A 21,745-nucleotide genomic window follows, 5' to 3' on the forward strand; every position below is an offset into this window, starting at 1 on the left:
AGCAAATGAAAAATGTGTTGTATTGCAAAGGGAAATACATACCATATACTGTTGGTATGTGGGAGAAAATGAGACACATGAGACTTATGTACTGTAGATGAAAATAACAAAGTTCCATTAAAAGTTTTAACTCAGGCGAGATACACTCAAATATGGAAAGGGCAGAATATATATGATATGGATAGAAAATGCCAGCCAGAGACATTTACTATATATATATATATATATATATATATATATATATATATATATATATATATATATATGTATGTGTATATATATGTTTACATAAAGGGCAAGAGTGATGGGTGCTATATAAAGAGAAAGGGGAGGGCATATATGTTCTGTTTAGAGAGAAAGAGCAGGCGATATGATGTGATCTAGAAAGAAAGGACAGAGGAGCTACACACAATATGTAAAAGAAGTGATGGGAGGGATGTACACTAACTAGGAAGGTTATGCTCAATCCACAAATGAACAATTAATGGAAGGAGCCAATAAGATGCTATAGATTGCCAGAGAAGATCTGTACAAAAGAAGAAAAAGGGAACTAAATGAATGGGCTTCAAACTATGGACAGAATGAACAATGGAAAAGGCAGGTGAGTTAAACACTGTAGATGGAAAGGTCAAAAGATAGAAACAAAATTGTGGAAATGTTCAGCAAAGACACTTTAATGGCTAAAAAGGCAGGACAGATACGTGCTGTAGATAGAAAAGGCTGGAGAGAACTATGCAGTGGTTGGAACAAGAAATATGGCAACATTTTGAGAGGGTAGAATAGATATGTAGGAAATTGCAGGAGAGATACATGCTATACATGGAAAAGGCATACGAAATACGTGCTAGCAATGGAAAGATCAAAAGCTATGTGTGATAGATGCAACAGGCAAGAGAGATACCTGATAGTGATGGAAAAACATGCACTCCATAGATGGGAAACTGGCAGATTGGGCAGCAGGAAAACATGCTATAGATAGATCAGGAGAGATAAAGACAGAAGAGATATCTGCAACCTATTGTGTAGCAAAAATCAATGTTAAGAATAAAAAAGGCACATGAGATTTATGCAATAGATGGAAAAGGGAGGGAGAAATATTTGCTAGTAATAGTAGGAGCAGCAGAGCTAAGCACGAGAGAAAGCCAAGGAGAAATGAACAATATAGTGAAAATGACATTTAATGAAAAAGATGAAGAAGGCAGGAGAGGTCTGTTCCATAGATAGAAAGGGCAGTAGAGATATTTGCTATACATTGACAATATGTGTTACAGAGAAAAGCACAGAAATGGGGCAAGAAAACCATAAGGTGAAACCTTTTGTAACTCAACTAAAACTAGTACTTTCTGGACCTTTGTCTGTCTTCTTCTACACTAGCTATGTAAGGAGACAGAAGCATGGTGGAAATGGCAGAAATATAGGAAAAATAGATTGAAGTGGCAGGAAAAATATGTGTTAAAGAGCTGAATGCAGTAGGTGAAAATGACATTAGAGAAACACACAAGAGATGGAAAAGATGCAGTATAAGTGTCCTAAAGATGGAAAGGGAGTAGAATTATGTGCTGTGAATGACATGCTATAGAGAGAGGGCAGGAAAGATAAATATAAAACTCATAAATAGCAGGAGAGACATAGCAATTTGAAATTACAGAAGAAAAAAACCTAGTTGATGACATAGAAAGAGATACATGCAATATATGACGGGCAGGAAAGTGACGTGCTATGCAAAAAAAGATCATGATAGTCACAATACATATACATGGTTGCAGAGATAAACACAATAGATGAACAGGCAAGATAAGTATGTTGCATAGTTGGAGAAGGTGATAGAAATATATATTGTAATGAAAAGGTCAGGCCAGATAAATATAATACTGTAGATGGGAAAAGATAAAGAAATACCTACAATAATTGAAAAGGGCAGGACGGATATGCAGAATAAACTGAAAAAGCATGGTGGATGCACCCAGTAAATGGAAAGGAGAGAAGAGATAAATACAGTTGGCAAATAAGGCCAAGTGATAGAAAGAGCGTGAGCTTATAGTACATGCTACAGAGAGAAATGGCAGGTGAGATTAAAAATACTGGAGATGTATATTCTATATATGAAAAGGGAAGGACAAATAAATGGAATTGATAGAATGGGTATGAGATACATACTACAGGCAGAAATATTACATGAACAATAGATTGAAAGAACAGGAGAGGTATGTTATATAGATGGAAAAAGGCCATAAAGGTACATGTTATAGACTGTAAGCACAGGGAAAAAACATGGAATAGATCAAAACAGTATTAAAAGGATGTACTATAGAGTGAAAGGCCAGGGTAAATAATAATGTAGAGACAGAGGACAGAAGAGATCAACCATGAAAGATGGCAGAGGAGCTAAAATGAATAGAATGAAAAGGACTGGAGGCATATATTTTACATATAGCAAAGCAGTAGTGCTATATGCTACAGATAGAAAGGGAAGGACTGATATGCACTATAAGTATTCTAACCTCTTATTAAGCTGTAGGTTTCATCTGCTATTTCATCACTCTGCAAGTCTCTGGTCTTTACTGCTTCTCATATTGGTGGTGTACTAAACAAATAACTCTGCAGTAAGCAGTGAAGAGCATTGATGAGTGGTAAGTTCAACTTCTGCAGAGCTAAGAAATGCACAACAAGCAATGGCATTGTTTCCTTTTTTGGCTTGGGGTTATTTTATTTTCCCCCACCATCAAAGACATCGAGAGCTAGATATGTACTTATTACTTATGTTTTGCAAGGTGCTAGACAGTCATTATTGCTGCCCCAACTCTTTATTAGGAAATAATTAAAATTGCTACTTAAAGGTGAGTTTGGGATGCAGCATTCTAGCAACACTATTGCTGGCCACCACAAGATAGTAACTGGTGGGTTGGACAAACACAGTTTGGTAAAGCCACCGTATTGCATTGCATTTTAATGAGCTGTACATTTAGTTTATCACTGCAATAAAGTGGCAGAACACTATTTTGAAAATTAGTAAGAGAGCATCAAACATGGAAAGGGCAGAAGAGATAAACACTATGGGCCTGATTCATTAAGGAAAGTAATGCAAAAAAAAATAGTACGTTTTCTCCTGGAGAAAACCATGTTACAATGCAAGGGGTGCAAATTATTTTTTTATTTTGCATATAAGTTAATTACTGTCTGTTTTTTTCATGTAGCTCACAAATACTAGATAGCTTTATTTTTACACTGACATTTGAAGTTGATCTAGGACATGCCCTTTCAGAACTATAAATCTGTACCCATATTTGAAATTCAGCCCCCACCACAATGCAACTTGGTTTTGCCAAGGTGAAAAGGTACTGGGTTTTTTTTTGCTTTACTTTCCTTAATGAATCAGGCCCTATATATGAAAAGGCAAGAAATATATATGCAATAGATAGAAAGATCAGGATTAACTGGAATAGATGGTAAGGATAAATGATATATGTTCTACAGATAGAAATAACAGTAAATATATGTGCTATATACCATACTTACCAACTTTCTGTTGGTGAAATCCGGGAGCCTGCAGAGGAGGTGGGCGTAACGGGGGGGGCGGGGCTCCAAGTGGCGTCATTTTGGACCTGCCCCCATGACGTGATGACGCAAAATGCGTCATTTGACAGCGGGGGGCGGGGCCAAACGCCGCGATTCACCGGGAATCGCGGCGTTTGGGACTTAATTCTGCCCACTTCAATAGGAAGTGGGCAGAATTATCCAGATGCGGGGGATTGCCACACTCGCCCGGGAGCCCGGGAGACTCTCGCAAAATGCGGGAGTCTCCCGGATATTTCGGGAGAGTTGGCAAGTCTGCTATATACACATAAAGTATAAAACCAGCAAGAGAAACATGCACTGAATAGGGTGAAAGAAAGAGAGAGAGAGAGATCAATCTCTAGATTCAAAAGGTAGGAGAGATTCCTACTATACAAGAAAAGGACAAGAGAAATATTTATGCAGTATATGATAAATATAATAAATGCAAAGGTGTGATAGATGGACTATACAGAATAGTTAAAATAGGAAACAGAGTAAGAGGTACATGCAATAGTTCACAGAACACAACAACCCTTTGACCATCATTGCTGTGTGACTGGATCATATAGCCCACTAAGCACATTTTTCCTTTGCAATCTGGCTAGACCAATATGCAATATGTAGCACTTAACCTCATGTATCAAACTCCCATTGTCCCATAGATTGTAAGCTTGTGAGCAGGGCCTTCTTACCTCTCTGTCTGTGTTACCCAGTATTGTTTTATTATACTGTGTTTGTTACCAAATGTAAAGCAATATGGAATTTGCTGGTGCTATATAAATATAAATACATAAATGATGATGATGATGATGAAGGTCAGGAGAAATATATGCAACAAAGACATAAGTGCATTAACTGGAAATGGTAGGAATGATAAAGACAATAGATGCAACAGAAAAGAGATATAAGTGGAATAAATGTAGTGAAGTATAGATATGTAATAGGTGAAAATAGCAGGAAAAATACGTTGTGTATATGGAAAAGGCAGTAAAATACATGCTATAGGTGGGACAGGAAAGTAAGATATGTATGATAGATGAAACTGTCAGAACTGAAGCACAGAGGGAAAGGGAAGTAGAGATAGAGACCAGGGAGGAGAGATAAATGGAATAGATGTACATACATGCTATAGATGACTAGGGCAGGAGGAAAACATATACAATAGATGGAAAGGGCAGAAGTGTTATGTTGTATAGATATAAAGGGTTCAGATGTACATGCTGTTTATGGGACAGACAGGGTTTGTGTGATGAAAAGTACAGGATAGATGAATAAAGAAGAAAGAGAAGGAGAGATTCAAGAAATAGTGAAAAGGGCAAAAGTGCTTGATAGGAAGGGTAATAGGGATACAGAAATACATTCAATAGATTGAATAGAATATGAATATAAATATAACAGATAAAAAGAGAAGGCAAGAGATGTAAATATTGATGGAAAGTGTAGGAGAAACTTGTAAGATAGATGGGAGATTTTATACAGTGGCTGGAGCCAAAGCAATAGGAATGAAAATCAAAAAATAATACTATCAGGAAAAATGCATGCAATATATGTAAAGAGCAAGGAAGTAATGCATAGCAAACAATAAGGAAATACAAAATAAATGCAATACATGAAAAAGGATAGGATATGATAGGGCATTTTAGAGGTATACATTAAGGAAAGGATGGACAGGAGGGATACAGACAGTAGATGGTATGGCAGTGGAGATATGTGCAATAGATGAAGGAAGCAAGCTCAGAGACATGGTAGAGAGAGAAAGATACAATAGGTGAAAAGAGAAAAGCATATTATAGAAAGAGTGGGAGAGAGCATGAGAGGGCAAAGAGAGTGATGTAAATGTGAGTGTAAATGCAAGTGTGACTGGATCACTTATAAGTAACTTATGGTATAAATTTATTTAAAGGAAATATTGCAGGGCGCTTATTTATATAATTGCAAATGCACTTATTTTTTTATATTGTGTATATTTTGGTAAGGGAAATCTTTATTTCTGAGACCAGGGAAGAAACTTGTTTGTTTTAAACTTGCTAGAGGAAATGCATTATTTCTGATGTATATATCTGATACAATAAGCCTTTGTTTAGGAAGTCTTTTGTGTATCTTGGTGTAAAAAAAATGCCTTGTTTGGAATTTTGCAACTTTTCTTGGGGAATTCTTTTTTTTTGGAGCAAATGTGTATTCTGCAACTGTTGGAAGAAAGCACCCATGCTAATCTCATGTTAATTAGACCTTTTGATGTGAGTGTCTAATACCCCTTAAGGGAAAGGAAGGGGTAATTAGACTTGCTGTCAGATGTCCACTGTGTCCAAAATAAGAAGCAGGAAATAACAGCAAGGTTTTAGGCTATCACAGATAAGCGTAAATATTGTTAGCTTTGTATTGCATGTAAATCCATGTTTGGGTAAACAAATTGCATCCTGATTCTAAAAATAGCCTGTGAAGCTGTGTCTAAAACTGCATAAAAAGAGAGCCCTTGTACACTGAAATGTATCATTCTGATGTTCCATCTGACCTGACCACTGATACCTTTAATCAGTGGGACTCTCCTTGTCAGGACACTTTAGCGAAATAAACATCACTCTCTGCTTCAAGACCCTGCTTGACAAGTTCTTCAATATTGCTGTAATCCTGTGACCAACTCTAAATCTAATCCGTCTTCTGGCTGTTCTGCATTTTGGACCCAGCTCCTAGTACCACCGCTCTGCCCACTATCCAGCAGCTCTGGCCAGTATGATAGGCCAGGGGAGATCTATCTACAGCACCCTGATCCATAGGAAGTGGTCAGGGGTACCAGCCCAAGTGTACCAGCACGGGAGTAGACTAGCAGCGACAGTTACCCAGAAGGAACGTGGTTTGGGACACCATAAAGCAGTCCAGTGGTGGCAGCAGGCTCCTCCTACTGCGACAGGAGGGGCATATTCGGAATAACGAAAGGGGACGGTGGCAATGTAAGCCCAGCCGGTTCCCAGCAACAACAGACAGGATGGCATAGGCAGTCCATCTAGTCACAGCAATCGATTAAAAGAGTATCAGTGCTCTGTTCTACATATGGGAAATGTAAAAAGGATATGTGCCACAAGTGGAAAGGGCAGGAGATATATCTGCTATAAAGAGATGATCATAAGTACATGAAGAATGGGCTATACTCTGCACAAGGAAAGCACAGGAGATTTACTGTACATGCTATAAAGAGAAAGTAAAGGAGAGATGAACATATCAAAATTAAGGATGCTATCCTTAATTTTGATATGTTCATCTCTCCTTTACTTTCTCTTTATAGCATGTACAGTAAATCTCCTGTGCTTTCCTTGTGCAGAGTATAGCCCATTCTTCATGTACTTATGATCATCTCTTTATAGCAGATATATCTCCTGCCCTTTCCACTTGTGGCACATATCCTTTATGTAGATGGATAGGGCAGGAAACATTTATCCTATAAAGGGAAAGGAAAGAAGAAATAAACAAATTAAAATAAAGGATAGGATATGCTCTATAGGTTGAAAGGGCAGGAGATATATATGTGATAAAGAGAAAGGGGAGAAGAAATAAATATATTAAAATAAATGATAGGATATGCTCTATAGCTTGAAAGGGCAGGAGATATACGTGCTTTAATGGGAAAGGAGATAAGAGATTGGCACAGTAAAATTATAGGATATGCTTTAATGATGGAAAGGGCAGGTAATATACAAGCTATAAAGGGATAGGAAAGAAGAGATGTGAATAGTAAAATGAAAGCTTGTATTTGCATTATAGATGGAATGGGCAGGAAATACGCATGCTATAAAGGAAAAGGAAGAATGGATAGGCACAATAAAATTAAAGCAAGGATATGCTGTGTAGATGGCAAGTGTAAGGGATATACATGCCATAAAGGGAAAGGAAAGAAGAGATGAAAGATTATGCACAATGGATGGATAGAGCAGAAGAAATGAAATGGATGAAAATTGCAAAACAGATGATATGAGGAAAAATGCATGCAATATATGTAAAGGGAACATAGAAGATAAGAAGGGCAAACAAAATAAATGCAAAACATGAAAAGGATTGCATGAAAAGGACATCAGAGGTATACATTAAGAAAAGAAAGGTCAGAACAGATACCTACAATAACTGATAAGACAGTGTAAATATGTACAAGAGATGGAGGAAGCAGGAAAGAGAGGTGATATATATTGATAGGGCCAGAGAGAAACATATTATACAAAGAGTGGGAAAGAAGCCAGAAGAGACAAAAGTGACAGGTGTAAATGCAATCAATTAAAAAAGCATGAATGTTATGTTCTACAGATGGGAAATGTAGTAGAGATATGTGCTTGTGTGGAAAGGGCAAGAGATATACATTATTATTATTATTATTATTATTATTATCTTTTATTTGTTAGGTGCCACAAGGTTTCCGCAGCACCGTACATAATACAAACAGGAGACCATACAGGGCGACATAGCACAGAGCAATAACATAAAGTACCAATACTTCAGAACTCCAGGCAGACATATGGGTGAAGATGGAGCAGAAGAACAGGTATGGAGACAGGAGGGGAGAGGGGCCCTGCTCATACGAGCTTACATCCTAAGGGAGGGTGGACAAACAGGCACAAGAGGGAGCCATTAAAGTAACAGAGAGAAAGGCGGGGCTTGTGGAGAGAAGGTTGAATGAGAGAAGGAGGTTAGCGAAGGAACAACAAGGTAAGGGTTAAGTGGATGGTTGGTAGGCTTTGAGGAACAGGTGAGTTTTAAGTGCCCGTTTGAAGGAGCACAGACTGGGTGAGAGACGGATGGAGCGTGGGAGGTCATTCCAGTGGAGGGGAGCAGCTCGGGAGAAGTCTTGGATTCTGGAGTGGGAAGAGGTGATCAGAGTGGAGGAGAGGCGACGGTCATTGGCCGAGCGCAGGGAGCGGGCAGGGGTGTGAATGGTGAGGAGATTTGAGATATAGGGGGCAGTAGACTGGGAGAGAGCTTTGTAAGTGATGGTGAGGAGTTTAAAAAGGATCCTGTAGGGGAAGGGGAGCCAGTCTAGGGCAAGACAGAGAGGAGAGGCGGAGGAGGAGCATCGTGAGAGAAAGATGAGTCGGGCAGCCGCATTGAGAACGGAACGAAGGGGGGCGAGGTGGGAGAGGGGGAGACCAGTGAGGAGAAGGTTGCAGTAGTCGAGGCGGGAGATGATGAGAGCGTGGATGATGGTCTTGGTGGCATCTTGTGAGAGGAAGGGCCGGATGCGGGCGATGTTACGCAGCTGGAAGCGGCAGATTTGGGCTAGAGATTGGATGTGGGGGACAAAGGAGAGAGAGGAGTCAAGGGTGACACCCAGGCAACAGAGCTGGGTGACAGAGGAGATGGTTGTATTATTAACCACGATAGAGAGGTTGTGGTGAGAGGGGAGCCTGGCGGGAGGGAAGACAATTAGTTCAGTTTTTGAGATATTAATTTTGAGAAAGCGCGAGGACATCCAGGAGGAGATGGCAGAGAGGCCGTCAGATACACGAGAGAGGAGAGTGGGAGAGAGATCAGGAGAAGATATGTAGAGCTGAATGTCGTCAGTATAGAGGTGATACTGAAGACCGTAGGAGGAGATGAGAGTCCCAAGGGAGGAAGTGTAGAGCGAGAATAGTAGGGGGCCGAGAACAGAGCCCTGGGGAACTCCAACCGGGAGAAATGATGTAAAGGTATAGGAAAGAAGAGATCTATAGAGATGCTCTATAGTTGGCAAGTGCAGGAGATACAAAAATATGTAAAAGCATACAAAAATGAAGGTTAGTTTATGTTCTATAGGTGTAAAGGGCAGTAGATATATAGGGAAAGCGAAGAAGGAATGAACATAGTAAAATTAAGGTTAGTGTATGTTCTATAGGTGCAAAGGGCAGTAGATATATAGGGAAAGCAAAGAAGAAATGAACATAGTAAAATGAAGGATATGATATGCTCCATATGTAGAAAGGGTGGGATATATACAAGCTATAATTGGAAATGAAAGAAGAAATGAACATAGTAAAATGAAAAATAGGATGTGCTCTAAAATGGAAAGGGTGGGAGATGTACATGCTATAAAGGTAAAGAAAAATTAGATAGACTATAAAATGAAGTATAGGATATGCTTTATAAATATGTGCTATGAATAAAACAGGTAAGAGATAGCTATAGAGAGAGGACAGGAACAATAAATATAATACTCAGAAATAGCAGGTAAGACATAGCAAATTGAAAGCACAGAAGAGATGAACCTAGTTGATGACATGGACAGAAGACATATGTGCAATAGATGGAAAGTTTAGTACTATACAGAGAAGGGTCATGATAGTCAAAATATGTGTATTTGGCTGCAGAGATAGGCACAATAGATGAAAGAAATATGTTGCAAAAGTGGTAAGAGATATATATTGGAAAGGTTAGATGAGATAAGTGTTATACTGTAGTTAGGAAAGGCAGGAAAGATACAAGCAATAGATGGAAAGGGCAGGAGCTACTGTATATGCACAATAGATTGAAGAAGCATGGGGAATGCACCCAGTAAATGGAAAGAACAGAAGAAAGAGATGAACAGAGTTGTCAAATAGGGCCAAGAGATTTGAGATTATAATACATGTTACAGAGCAAAACTGCAGGTGAGATTGAAAATGCAGAAAATGTATATTTTATATATGAAAAAGGTAAGGAAAGATACATTGAAGAGATAGAAGGGGTATAAGATGCTACATCACATGTAGTAGATTTAAATACTGTAGAATTAAAGGGATGTACTATAAGGGGAAAAGAAATAAGAGATATGCATAGTAAAATAAATAAGATATGCTCTATAGATGGAGAGGGCAGGAGACATATGGGTTGTAAAGGGAAACGAAAGAAGAGATAAGTATAAAATAATATGAACGATAGATATGGTCTATAAATTAAATGAAGAGGATGGAAATAACAGTGTATGTGCTTGTAAAGGTGAAAACTGTTATACCAGTTGTACACAGGAAAACAGTGTGTTTAATAGACAACATAAATAGAAATGTTCCTGAAATGAGGAGGAAGAGAAAAATCTTTGAATCCATTAATTAATGTTTTTGTTAGTAAAAAAAACCCAGATGGTTTCTGATGAAAATAAGGTGCAGACTTACTGTAAGTTAGAGATATGGAAAGTGTAAAGGTTAGAATAAAAATGCATTGTTTAAATGGGAGAGTAGGTTTATATATTTTATAAGATATAAGCACAAGTTCACTTTTAACCAACCTTGCAATTCTAAGACTATAAATGGCAAATTCTCACAAATGGTCTAATATGCTTTCTTTATCAGTTTAAAACTTTGTAGTCTGTCTTATTATTCATTTTAGAATTATACTTTGAGAATATAAATAAATCTGTAAATAAATGATCCTTATAAGAGTGAAATAGACATGCTATAGAAAAAAAGGTTGAAAGAATCTGTTAGTAGTGGAATAGACAATAATTCAAGATGGAAAGAAGTTTACAACATTTCGGACATGTTTATGATAAGAAGTAGAGACTCATATATACAAAAGAGAATGAGATGCGGAATATTACATAAACACGTTATAGTTTGGGGGAGTGCGTCTCTATTTTTCTAGGAGGATTGAGGGAATGGTTTTGTAGTTGTGAGTGACAGCTGCCACATTGTCTAAAGCAGAGAGCAAAACATAACACTTGAATGCAAGTAAGGAAGTAGTACTTTAAAGTAAAATAAGAGAGATATAGTTTAGTCTGAAATAGAAGCAAGGAGACATTAGGAGTTAGTGTCAGCCGTAGTGCAGATTTAAACTTAGAGATTCTTTAAGCTGGGAGGGAGAAAAGAACTATTTTAGTATTAGAAAGAGCAATGATTCAGAATCAAATGGAGAGAAAGTAGCACATAAATAAAAAATAAAGCCTTAATTTACACTGAAAGAGGGCAATAATAGAAGAGTAGCAGTCATAGTTATAAAGTGATGTTAGGTTTTATAGTATATGCCATCTGTCAATGTACCTATCTTGATCCCATGAGTAAACCCTGGAACAATTTTCCTCACTGGAAACATGTTCTGCTTGTACTTTTACAAACACTTGAGAAAACATTGGAAGTGATTATTGCTTTAAGTTCATGGGGAGAGAGCAAGCCATAGTTTAGATGTGAAGGAGAGTGTGAGCAATACAGAGGGAGGAAGCTATTCTTTATATTGGAAAGCAAAAGGCAAGCATGGTGATGGGGAACAAATATTTAGACTAAAATGTGAAAGAGCTGCTTTAGACTAAAGGGGACAGTGCAAAGGAGATAGCAAACAGATGGGCAAGAATAGGAGGTATAGTCCCAATTGGTCTGCGAAATGCAGCTGCTATGGACCTAAAAAGACTGATGTGATTGGGATTGTTCAGATGTTGGATGTGACAACCAGAAAATTGTATTGGATGGTAACTACAATTGGTTGTATGTAGTCATTATCCAACCACAACAATGTTGAGTTGTACGATCCAGGGTTTGGTCCCAAATTTGTATAACCTTTAGGTTAAAAAAAGAAATAGCTATACTGTAGATCAGTGAGGGGCACCAAGAAATAGATGGCGGGCTGCACGCGCGTAGAGGCTGAGCAAAACTTTAGATTGGCTGACATATATGAGTTCTTTAGATTGTGAGTGGTAATTACTTTATGATTTGGGAGAAAGCTAAATTTTCAATTGTAATGGAGAACAAACATTTTATTTTTTTTATTCGAAAACAGGACAGATATTAGTTCTTTAGATTGAAAATTAGACAGAATTATATTATAGCAAAGAGACAGTAAAGTTTAGAATTAGAGAAGTTAAACAGTACTTTAGTTCGTAAGGGAAAGAGTGAGAAAAGTGAGTGAAAAGGAGAAATTGAAAAATAGTTACATTGTACAGAAGAGAAAAGGCCGTTATTTGGATGGATATTTATATGGCAAGCAGTTTGAGCAGAGAGGTAGTTAACGGATTTTTAGATGTAAGAGATTGAAGGGCAGGGAGAGATTCAAGTGAGCAACAGTGCAAAAATATAAAAATGTCATAAATTGTAAAAGATAGAGCTTAAACAATACTTTCATTTGAAAGTCAAACAATGATAAACACTTTAGACTGAGTGGAAGAAAACTATTCTTTGAGAGTCTATTCTTAAGGTGCCCATAGACTATTATTTGGATAGCTAATTAGGCAGTTTTAACCCTACTTAGTTGCATATCATCATATGTCTAAGCACAAATGGAGAGAGTGTTTAAGTCAGCTGAAAAAGAGAAAGGAAGCCATACTTTAAATTAAAATTGAGAACATCTTTTGGTGGAGCAGTAGATTAAATTGAGAGAGCAAACAAATGATTGTTATGAATGATCAAAATCCAGTCTTATTAGATTTGATGTGTGACAACAGAAAATGTTGCTGGATGATGTCAGATATGTGAGGACATTGGCTGGTCAGGAAAAGCAGTTTGTGATCTGTGACATCACACTCGGTGCACATGCACTTGGTTTTACAGGGTAGCTCATGGATATACCAAAGTGGTGGCTTCTGCTGGGGTACAACAGGCTGCACTGTTGGATTTGAGGAAGATGTTCCTTGATGGGTGCAGGTTAGGCACATAAATGAACCTATTTTTACACCAATATGCAAAAGCGAAAAACCGCATAAAAATCTTACAAAAACAAAAGCAAACTGTTTTCCTGTAGTCTGTAATAAAATACAGCTCACAGTCACAAACTATTATAAATTATTTGGATTTTTTTTGTCTAGAAGCTTTTTCAAAAGTATACAATCTAGAACAAAATAATGGTGCAACAGGTGTTTCGGGATACTAGGAAACTTTATGCACAAGCACTGTTTATAAGCAGCAGAGCTGACTAAATTATTTGAATATAGGAGCCCAACAAGAGAAGTATAGTATCAAATTAGACAGTGTACACAGCATCATTCTGTATGTTTTCTCTGAGTTTGGTCTTACAAGGACTGTCTCTCTTCATGCGGCAGGTATGGATGCGTACTGTCTAATGTAGCCATAAAGATAGATAGCTAAACATGATGATATTATTTGTCTTGTGAAAATTAGTACATTCATGCTTCCAGCATTACATCACACTGCCTACTAAGGGAATTATTGTAACAGTTGTATATCATTTATCTCTGTTACAATTCTAGCCACAAGTGCCCCATGAAGACTTACTGGTTCATTTTGAATCACGGTTTGTGCATTGTTTGCATTATGCTGACAGTACAAAAATGTAATGAAAATATTTCAAAATAAATATTAGCTGTCAATATAAAGATGAATCAAAAGGAACTATGTTCCCATAGATGATACATCCTATAGCTTTGTTAAGTACAGTATCTCAATAAAATGTTATTTTGTTTAGCTAGGTTTTCCAATAAATATGTTTAAGTTCCTCTTCACCACTCAGAGCATAGATGGAGTATCAAAATGTAGCCTGCAATTTCACAATGGATGTGCTGTTATCGGAGGTTCAATCTCGGTGAAGTTGATAATTATATTATGCATACAGAAGACTAGACCAATAGCTTGTTGTCATGTATTAACATGATAATATTATATGCCTTGAGCACAGGAGAGTAACATTGCTCTATAAAGCCCAATTACCATTGGATTCTTGTAGTTTACTTATCATGTACTCTTGTACATTTACCATTCGATGCTTGTAGTTTAGTTGTCATGTAAATTGGGTTCTTCATGTTTCCCCATTGGTTCCTCTTATGTATTAAAGTGATATTACTCTAGATTTAAGTCCTTTGATTTCCACTCTTTTTACCTAATAAAACTGGCAGACAAAAACTATACCAATACATTGTTAGGAAGGTATTATATAAAAAAAAACTTCACTCTGAAAAGCATTGGTTATGAGGTTAATACCTGTTACCTTATACCTTTTATAAGAGGATGTAACAGGGGGTGAGGGTTTAAACCCCCTCTGGCTGGTGTAAGTGGGTTCTCTTGAACTTGTATTGGCCCCAAACCTCACGGAATAACCTCTGGCGGGCACTTCATTTGTTTGAGTAAGATTGGCATTCATGGTAGATGACTTAGAAGGATGCCAAACCCCTGAGATGGCACTTTGTGACACTGAAGTACCTGCAGGACTGGGTGACAGAAATTACAATGTGCTTTTAGCACATTCCAAATAAAGGGGTGAATGAATCTAATCAGAAAAAAAGATGGGCTTGTTGCTCTGAAATTCATTAAATAACCTGTTTCAGCATAAATTTCCAGCCATGGTCAGGGTAAATGTTTTATTGACATATTGATTACGTTCTCCTTGGGATAGATTTCCTGGAAAGAAATTCCTCACTGCACATTCCGCAAATATTAAAATGACCAATAAAATAACTATTATTATTATTATTAATAATAATAATAATAATAATAATAATAATAATAATAATAACAATATTAATGATGATTATCATTTATCACATTTTAAAGATTTACCACCATAATAACAAATTCATTTAAAAATATTAATTCATAGGTAATTTTAACCCTTGTTTTACTAAAGGAGGAAACATCCTAATATTTTTTTATTAACTCATTAGAGCTCTATATTCTAACATTTTACTTCATTAAATTGAGAACATTGATTGTAGGCATTCAACATAATTAAATAAATGCGTGTGCCTAATATACAAATTATAGGATACTGGGCAATAATTCATTTGTTTACTGTTATGGTAGGGTGGTTGCAACTGGATGAAATACACATAGTTTATACAAAAAGTAGTAGACTTTCCCCTATGAGTGTCAGAGAAACTCAGCTCTTACGGCTTCCCCACTCTCCTTGCTCCTACCAACCAGTTCTTTTTACAGACAGCCGACAGCTCAACAGCAAAAATAGTGAATGTAGCAATTGCAGGTACACCGATTATATTGGGGTATTGGCTGGAGAGCCAAAATGCCGGTCCCCAGACAAGTAACCTGTGGGCACAATATTGTACTTGGGATACTCCACGAAAATTAGATTTTTCATTTTTGAGGAGAATGATATGACTTCCTATTTAATTATATAAGTTATAAAAAGGCTATAAAAAGCTAAACACACACTGCAGAAGTTACCTTGCTTCTGGAGATTGGGGAACATTTTTCTTGCTGCTGTGAAATAAGAGGACACAGTGAATGTGCTTAAGAAAGACTTAGTTGTAAAATGTATTAATTACCTGTTGAAGGTAAGAGTTCCAAACTATAAAGAAATAAGTAATGATGATGGATAAGAGACATATCTGCCATATATGATTAGCAGCAGAACCATGACTCACTCAGTTATCCAGGGTAATATAATTTAACTTTTTTTTTGCCTACAATAAACACGTAATCTTGAAAAGGCATATTTTTGATCATAGTTAATGGAGTAGGACTTAGGTTAATTGCAAAGTGTTAAAAACACACAAGATGATGGTGCCTTGTATACGGTGCACAATTTATTCAATTGTACTGTGCTTACACAATCATCATCATTTATTTATATAACGCCAACATATTCCATAGCGCTTTACAATTGGTGAACTAATTTCATAAAAGATTGAAGCCATATATTCCGGATCTTGCTCCAATATAATTTTTTGTGTTTTTAATTTTTACTTTTCAAATAAAGTATCCCTGGAGCAATGTGTCTGAAGAATAGATTTATCAAACATTCTGAAAAGGAAAAGTGGAGGTTGCCCATAGCATTAATTAGATTATAGCTGTCAATTACCTAGTACATTCTAGATAATGATAGCTAGAATCTGCACTAAACCTATACTTTTCCTTTTTAGAAGTTTGATGAATCTACCCCTTAGATGTTTTTATTGTTTTGGCTGGTCATGTAATTCCTGAGCTTGCTCAAGAAGATTGCATTATTTTCTTCCTCGCTGTTTTATTGCAGATGAAAAGCTACTTGTCACCCTTGGCTCACGGTGAGTCATGGATTTCAATGCAGTCTGGTGAAGCTAAAGTGGAATGAGAGATTATAAAGTGGAAAAAAGAGACGTGAAAACAATAATATACCAAGAACCGCAAAAGTCCATGCAATAAAAGTTACAGATCACTCTCAAAGCAAATAAGTCAGAAGCGTGTTCAAGAAAGCTGGGTGTTTCAAAATGTTCTAGAATCTTGGTGTAAGCAGCTGGGTAAGGCTCCTAGCAGCATTAGGCCATTAGTTATATTGTTTTTTTTTGTTTTTTAACAAAATTTTCCCCCAAAGCACAATATATTTTTCAGTAAATTGTCCCCCTGCAGGACCCCATCACCCCAAAAACAATCAATGTTATTCACCTATACATAATGTGTGGGGCACTTTTGAATCAGGTGGCAGGGGAGTTGGTAAGGTGGTAAGGGTAAAGAGAGGGAGAGCGGAAGGGAATAACAAACAATACATATTACTGGTTAACACATAGAGAACAGAGGTATTCACTAGATCAGAGCTTTTAAAACCTGTCATAAATACTGCAAATAGTATTGATCTAAGAATCAGTGACACTTTTATTAATCCATTGTTGAACGGTAAAATAAAATTTACGATTGCAATTCATTTCATTTGGAAAAAGAGCATGAATTTACTTGTGTTTGGAATTTGTGTTTCTGGTACTTGCTTTGTCTCTGGAGAAGCTCTGCTATTGGCAATATGGTGTGCAGAGTTGGCAAAGACTATAGCACCACCTACAGGATACTATTCTTAATGACATTTTAAATTGTGCTCTTCAGATTAATAGCATTTTTATGATTTTAGGAAATATTTTAATACTAACATAGCCTTTGGTGATGGTTTCTAATTATTTTGCTAAAAGAGAAAAGGCTTGGGATTGTTCACAATTCAAGAAAATAGATTATGAAAACTTTATCAAGTTATTCATACATTCATTTATTCATATTTTAGGGGTAAAGTGAAAAAATAATCAGTCTGTTTGAATTATTAGACCAATATAATTGTATTTCATAAGTAATTTACTTTACTAAAACATGTGAGTGTTTATGTAAAAATCAGCAGATTTTATTTCCTGATTTGTTTTTTCTTATCTATTGTATATTCTAAATATATGTTATTTCTTATTCATTTATTTATTTATTATTAATTGTATATTTTTTAAAAAATTATATTTTTATTTATGTATTTATATGTTACATAGGTATATAAGAGCATACTGAAGCAAATATTTTGGTATTGATAGGCATTTAGGATATTTTTGTATTTTAAGTTACCAAGAAACATTGAATCAACAAACATATTTATGGAATATCCAATTACATTTTACTGTGACTTGCAAATTGTATTGCTTTTTTAACTTAAAAACAAGCTACAATAGTATTTTGTTTTCTTGGAAGTTAATGTTAAAATGAAACAATACAATACAAAAACTTCAACATTATTATTTTCAAAAATTAAATAATAAATGGGAGTGCATTTACAATGGAAATAGTAAGTGGCACACCCAGTATAAAAGCTCTGCCTTTTTTTTAAGTAAATAACCAGACAACATATATTTGACAAAAACATTAAAGGTATAATACAGAAGTGATGGTCTTGTTTATTAAAGGTATGCATGCATGTTTAGTGTATGAATTTGATATTTAGAACAAATAAGCCATTCTCTCTTCTCAGCCACTTTAGAAAAAGACGAACAGCCCACGCTACAGGCCTTTGACAACAAATCACCCTGGAAATGGGAAAGTGAGTTCTGGTTGCAACTATTCCCTGTACGTTGCTAGTATGGAAGATACATGGTACTGATATACGTTTGTTATATTAACACGTAATCATATATTTATAATGCATACTGAGGCAGTATATTATGACAGAAATAATGTATTTTATAGTTCATATGTCTGAAAACCTTAAACATCCATAAAAGTTAAAATTTTACAATTTTGCTAGTACTATTTATGAAGTGAGAAAACGTGTGGGTATAATTATGTTTACATTTTTCTGTAAAATAATTACGCAAATACATAAGTTACACATTACAATGAACACATATTTAGCCATCCTCAATCTTCTTCGGGAGGGCAGTCAGGGGTACATTGGTTTATTGGTTTAACTGTGTTAGAAAACTACAAACGGACCATGTAAAATAAACTGCATTGTATTTATTCTCTAATTATTATAGGAAAGACACATATAATCTGCAGTAATGTAGTAAATATGATATCTGCTTGAAAGCAGTAAATACGTGTATAAGTGACTGTTAATATGGGTTAACTTTAGTGCTTTAAATGTTTTAAAATAGATCATGAACGCATGAAAGTACATGAGGATAGCTCAAGTTGCCATACAAAGCGGAGTGTCTAAAATGTTAAACTGTATTTAAAGAAGCAAATAGCCAATGGATAAGGGAGGACATATTTAGGAAGCAAATGGATAAGTAAAGCAATGTGGAAGATTACTGATGGATGATGGATATAAAATAAAAAAAACAGATATTTAGGAAGTCAGGTTTTCTTTTTATTCACCTGATACACATGTATGTATAGGCTTCAAATAGATTAAAACTCAATTTCACATTCAAGAAGCATGTCTGTTACAAGTCCCTGATATGTGCTCACAGGGCGCTTCCTATTTCAGACAGAGCACACATTTATCCTTATTACTCTCTAGTCTATATTGGACTATGATTTAATTAGCAGTATGCTGCATCATTACAATATACCATTATTTATAGCACTAAATTCCCAGAAGGCACAATTGTAGTTAAAATTCCATCAATAGCTTTCAGAAGTTGCTAGGACTTATAGAAATACATTTGTTTTTAATAATCACTGCTATTGTAGAAAGAAATCCTGTTGAAATCATATTAAAAGACTTATTGTGTTTCGGTGTTAACCCAAGCAAATATTAGGGGGAAAATGCAATTAATATGGTGCAACAAATCTCAAGACCCAGTGCCAAACATGAGTGATCTAGGCAAGCCATATATCTCCATGCCTCAGGTCCCTGACAAAGGGACACACATTGCCTTCAGAGTTCTAATAGTCTATCATTTCACTGATGGTAAATGCATAGTTTGTGGTATAGTGCATGCAGTTACCTTTACTGCATTCACTACGTGCAATGCACAATCCTGACATATTGCATCTCTAGCTATGTAAGTATGAGTAGAATAGAGGGATAGTGAGCAGGAAGGAGGGAAGAGGATAAGATGTTAGTCTACTTATACAAGCACAGGCCACAGCAGAAAATAGTACGTCCCTATTACAATAACCAGTCAAGCAATTTTACCTTGAAGGCCGATATTTTTGTTTTGTTTTAGATTAACACTGGCAGCCCAATGGAAGCATCTTCACGGATGCACAAGCTTGCGACTTATCGGTTCAGTTTGGGATTGCAGGATGGATAAGGTTGCCCACGTGCTACATTTTATCTACTGAAGCTGTTTGAAATGTATACTGGAACCTGACTTATTGAATTGCCACCCTCAATCAAACCAATGTTGCCCATAGCACTAAACAGAAAATGATGGCAGGAAATGAGACATGTGTACTAGCTAACAACGCTGGGTTTTATAGCCAAGATAAGGAGAGGCACAGAAACATCTTAAAAAATGTGCTTTGTCTTGCAAGGCCTCATGCTATTTCTACAGTGCAGATACATTATTTATTCTCTGATATGAGTTGATCTCTTAGTACACAGATGTGTTTGACTTGTAGAAATAAGTTTAATCAACTTTATTGTCCATTATTGTTCAGCAGACATCAATCTTAAGGTTGAATTTCACAAATGGTTCAATGTACCCACATCGGCTGTAAGCCAATGCAACCAATCGGGTTCTGACATTTTTGTAATACAGGTCATAACATGAAATCATATGTGAATGGTTGCTGTTGGTTACAGCACATGCATGCACATAGCACTATTTATGTTATTAAGTAAGCCCATATATCTGCTATATGGGAGGCTATGTATTAAGAGCAAAACATCTAGACCTAGAAAAATATTAGGTGTTGACATGTTGATTATAGATGCAACGATTGAAATGTTAAAAGCCATTATAAATGGTATTTCTTAGAACTTGTGCTATGTTTTGATAGAACCATGTGATACAACAGTGTAATGATGGTCTGTTATTAAGTGGGAGTTATTTCCTGTTGCAAGCTGCGTGTAAGTTAGCGAGCAGCTACTATTGTCTCACACCCAGTTAAAAAAACATGTATGCTTTCTCGTCTCACATAAAATTTGAGGGGGAAATTACTTTAACACCACACATCTATTTAGTATAGTTTGCCCTATAACCTGTCTCTCACTAAAGGTTACAATTTATGTAAGACCTATATCTTTAGAAATATACAGCTTGTTCAATCACTGGTAAATGTACAGTTCACTTCGCAAGAGATGATTAACTAAAAGTCACGTATAGGACAACTATGATGACATCATGGCTCTAATTTTAAATGTTGTATTAGAAAATAAATAATTTGCTTTGTCTAGTAAATTTAGACCACGTGTAAGGCTCTTATTTCGGAAAAAATGTTTTAGCGCTCCTTACTTGTTATATTATAACGATTTTAGAAATATCCTGTTGAAACATATTTATATATCATTTATTTACATTATCAATAACTATGCAATGTGTATTTTGGAAGTGTATTTTGGAAGTTATGTGGTTCTCAAGTCCTGAATATAGCTGATTTTGGGTGGCTTTGAAAAATGTAAACCCTGTGCTGTGTCCATTGATGAGAAGGAGAATGTGAATATTAATATTGCCTTATTTTCTCTACTTAATTATAGTTTAACAGACTGTTGCAGCAATCATAATAATATAGTCATGTAGTCTGTAGACTAATTATTATGCTAATTTTACTTATTTTGGATGCAAAAGATCCCAGTATTTTGTTACTGCTGTCAATCTACTGATTAATATAAACAAGTACAGCATGATTTTTTATTAACCACTTTATTTTCACAACACAAGCACATAATGTGGCTCTATTAATACAGAATATCATAAGCAATACATGAAAGTTAATGTGTAATTCAAACGTCAAAGCAGCACAGCAACGAAACCAATACAACAATGTAATATATTACATCATCATCTTAGCAGCCTATCATGAAATTTCTAACTGAAAACCCATTTGAAATCAGCCCTGTAATCCTAGTAATAGTTCTAATGTTATTTTAATAGGCAATAAAATCTACTGACTATTATTGAGCTGTAAATCTTTACAAGAACGTTAAATTCTATAAAATTAAGTAGCGACACTTTGATCATGATCAACAACTCTCTAGTAGC

At 35.9% G+C, this 21,745-nt stretch overlaps 1 protein-coding gene across 8 annotated transcripts in view; it reads right to left on the bottom strand.

The window, feature by feature from the left end:
• Positions 1-21,745, bottom strand: part of LDB3 (LIM domain binding 3) — a 162,080-nt gene that overhangs the window by 50,115 nt on the left and 90,220 nt on the right. For 6 of the 8 annotated variants that reach the window (XM_075217015.1, XM_075217018.1, XM_075217017.1 and 3 more), the window contains 2 exons: positions 15,600-15,635; positions 14,417-14,629 (listed from right to left, as the gene is read on the bottom strand). In XM_075217015.1, the coding sequence (XP_075073116.1) occupies positions 14,417-14,629; positions 15,600-15,635 (249 nt within the window). The remainder of the gene's footprint in view (positions 1-14,416; positions 14,630-15,599; positions 15,636-21,745) is intronic. The other 2 variants (XM_075217020.1, XM_075217019.1) reach the window with 1 other exon arrangement.

The sequence above is a fragment of the Mixophyes fleayi genome, chromosome 6 (genome assembly GCF_038048845.1).
Source record: "Mixophyes fleayi isolate aMixFle1 chromosome 6, aMixFle1.hap1, whole genome shotgun sequence".
NCBI classification, from domain to species: Eukaryota; Metazoa; Chordata; class Amphibia; order Anura; family Limnodynastidae; genus Mixophyes; species Mixophyes fleayi.